Below are 3,134 nucleotides of genomic sequence, written 5' to 3'. Positions count from 1 at the left end.
GCGGGCGTGGGGGGGGGGGCTCAGTCGGTTAAGCATCTGACTTCGGCTCAGGTCATGATCTCATGGTTCGTGGGTTCGAGCCCCACGTCGGGCTCTGTGCTGACAGTTTGGATCCAGGAGCCTGCTTCAGATTCTGTCTCTCTGCCCCTTCCCTGCTCGTGCTCTTTCTCTCTCAAAAATAATAAACCTTAAAATTTTAAAAAAGGCCAACTTAATGTTGAGGGACCCCAGAAAATGACTAGGAGGGGGGTGAAACTGACCAAGTAGATTCTCCTGGTCCCTCACTGCTCCAAAGTCCCGCTACTAGTAGCTGGCAGGTGGCTTTCAGCCGAAGTCCCTGAAGACACNNNAGGGGGACCCTGGGGGCTGTGCCATTCCATCCTCACACGGGCCCCTCCCAGGCTGGGTGCCCAGCCAGTAACGCCCACAGGGGGCTGATAATAAGCCTCAGAGTCCAAATATATAAAAAATGGGACCCCTTAATGAAATTGTTAGGTGGACTTTAGCCAAAAAGTTAATCCCATTTTATCACAAATTTAAAATGTAATCCACCAATGAGGATACAATCTGGCTGTCGGTGCAGACATCCCACACCCCTACCGTTCTCACGGCAGACTCGGCAGACTGGAGGCATCTCTCTCTCTCTCTCTTTCTCTCTAGAAATGACAAGTGAGGGCCTCACTCCAGACCTACTGAATTTGAAGCCCTGGGGCTGGGATCCCCCAGCCTGCAGTGTTTCAGCAAACCCTCAGGTGGTGCTGACTCTGCCCAAGGGCGAGGACCACGGCTCCCACATGCTGCCGGCCATCACTGCCAACAAACAGTGCCTGCTGCACCTTCACCCCCCCAGTTACCCCCCAGTCACCCGATGAGTGAGTGGTCCAGGGTGCAGAGGACTCCAGCCCACCCCTGATCAGAGCCTGGCTGAGGGCCTAGACATGGGGAGCGCAGAGGTGAGCCTTCTGCCCTTGGGACCCACTGAACCCACCAGCATCGTAAAATGGTTGCTGTTTCACACAGCTGGGTGGGCGTGTCACACCAGTCACTGAAACAGGCCAGCCACCTAAAATGCTGCATTAGAACAGCACACAGACTACAACGTTAAAACTCTGAAAAGCAGAGGCCACATAAGAAAGATTACGGAAAATTGTGTAAGATCTCAAATAGCCTTACGCAGCATGAAGGGCTTCCCACTTCAGAATCTCCTTCCAGGCTTGCTCGTTATTCTGATTGTGGATTCTGATGATGTTATACATGTCTCTCTGACTAATGTCGTCGTCCTTCCATTTCCACCTAGGCAAGGACATTGGGGAGAACTTGATAAACAGGACCCGTCACGGCATAAAGTCAATCCACACATCCATTTCACCGAGTCCCCAAAAATCACTTGCACACAGCTCAAAGAACCATAAAGTGACCCTTTTTCGGTCAGTACCATTGATTAACTTTTTCTAAGTACTTCACATAACAGTTTTTTTTTTAACATCTATTACTGACTATAATAAGTTAATCTCCTGTGCCAAGCTGATTGGGCCATGAGGGGCCCAGCTATTTGGTCAAACATTACCGAATGTTTGGGTGGGTCTGTGAGAGCGTTTTGGAGGAGAATAAGCTTTCAATGGGTAAAACACATTGCCCTCCTTAATGTGGGTGGGCCTCATCTGATCAGTCGAAGGTCTAAATAAAACCAGAAGAATGAGCCTCTTGCAAACAGGGAACTCTTCTTACTGCCTAACTGCCTTCAAACTGGGATACTGGTTTCTGTCCTGCCTTTGGGCTGAAATGAAAACAACAGTTCTTGGGCCTCCAGCCTGCTGGCTGCAGATGGTGGGACTTCTCAGCCTCCACGATCACGTCAAGTCAATTCCTTACAAGAAATCTCTTTACATCTATAAAGACACACACACCCTGTTAGTGGTTACTCTGGAGAATCCTGACTAATACACTGGCCTTGCACTTGCATTCTTGTAGGGCTGAAAGACCGGTTGAATGTTCTACACCGATTAGCTTATGAAAATTTACTACATGTTTTGGGGATAAAAACCCCTTTAACATTTAATTCTCCAATGAATTTGATAAGCAAATTTACATGCGCAGGAATGCCTACTCACCCTTTCCGTAGCATCGCATTCCAGAACATCTGTTCAGAAGGATAAACCCAGTTTTTCTCCGAATCTGCTCGCGGGATGGATGACTCCTCTCTCACCGTAGACAGCGCAAATGGCTGATCAGGGGCCGGCATCTGGTTAGGTGGCGGCATCTAAATAAGGCGAGCAGGTTTTTAAATGTCAGAAATAGATAGAAAGTAGAAACCAGCCACATACCTGACGACTTTCTGGAAAGCGATCACACGTTAAGAGGCAGGTTCCCTAGAGCAAGCCAGTGACGTCACGATTTCCAACCTGCCAGACCATTTGGCTGTTCTGAAGAGTCACAGTTCTAAAGCTGTTTTCCTGGTTTAAGTTCTCACAAATGGTAGGTGCACACTGTGGTTAGGTTTTCTCTCTCCTTCTCCCCAAGGATTAAGAAGTAAAAATGAACACCCTGTTGCAGACATTTCTAAAGCCCTTTCTCTGATGGGCTCTTCAAAAAATGTCCGCTCTTCCAAGGAAAAGTCTCAGCAAATACATGTAGACCACCACTTTCTTTTCACATGTTCTTTGCTTGTATGACTTTGCTGATGCTTTCAGTGTTTGGGCTGAATACCTTAGAGCGGAGCAGCGAGGCCAGCGCACTGGCAGACCGGAAGGAGGGCAAGAATCCTCCCCCAGACACAAAAGGCAGCAACGGAGTCGTGCGAACCCTTTCCCTGTACCAGGGGCTCTCACCCCGGGCACCACTGCCACTTGGGGCCGGACAACTTTCAGTTACGGGGGTCTGTTCTGAGCACTGTAGGACATCTGGCGACCTCCCTCATCTCCACCCAGTAGTACCCCTCCTCCCGAGTTGTGACAACCAATGCCTCCCGGCGCGAAGATCGCGCCTGGCTGAGAACCCCTGGCCCAGAACGCTTTTTTGCGCTCAAAGTACGCGGGATTTTCTAGCAGATCCACATCTATTAAGTCACAACAAAGGCCCTGGTTAGACTGATGGCAGCGGGAGAGGCGGGGAGGCCGGGGACCCCCCCGCCCCTG

At 49.9% G+C, this 3,134-nt stretch overlaps 1 protein-coding gene across 1 annotated transcript in view; it reads right to left on the bottom strand.

Moving 5' to 3' along the window:
- HCCS (holocytochrome c synthase) overlaps positions 1 to 3,134 on the bottom strand; it is a 9,785-nt gene that overhangs the window by 2,118 nt on the left and 4,533 nt on the right. Inside the window, exons 3-4 of the mRNA XM_077761401.1 lie at positions 2,112 to 2,260; positions 1,174 to 1,293 (exon numbers count right to left, since the gene is read on the bottom strand). Coding sequence (XP_077617527.1) covers positions 1,174 to 1,293; positions 2,112 to 2,260 — 269 coding nt within the window. The remainder of the gene's footprint in view (positions 1 to 1,173; positions 1,294 to 2,111; positions 2,261 to 3,134) is intronic.

Source organism: Crocuta crocuta, unplaced genomic scaffold, assembly GCF_008692635.1.
Source record: "Crocuta crocuta isolate KB4526 unplaced genomic scaffold, BGI_CrCroc_1.0 scaffold224, whole genome shotgun sequence".
Classification (NCBI taxonomy): Eukaryota; Metazoa; Chordata; class Mammalia; order Carnivora; family Hyaenidae; genus Crocuta; species Crocuta crocuta.
The sequence above is the reverse complement of the archived record's forward strand: the minus strand, read 5'-3'. Positions and strand labels throughout refer to the sequence as shown.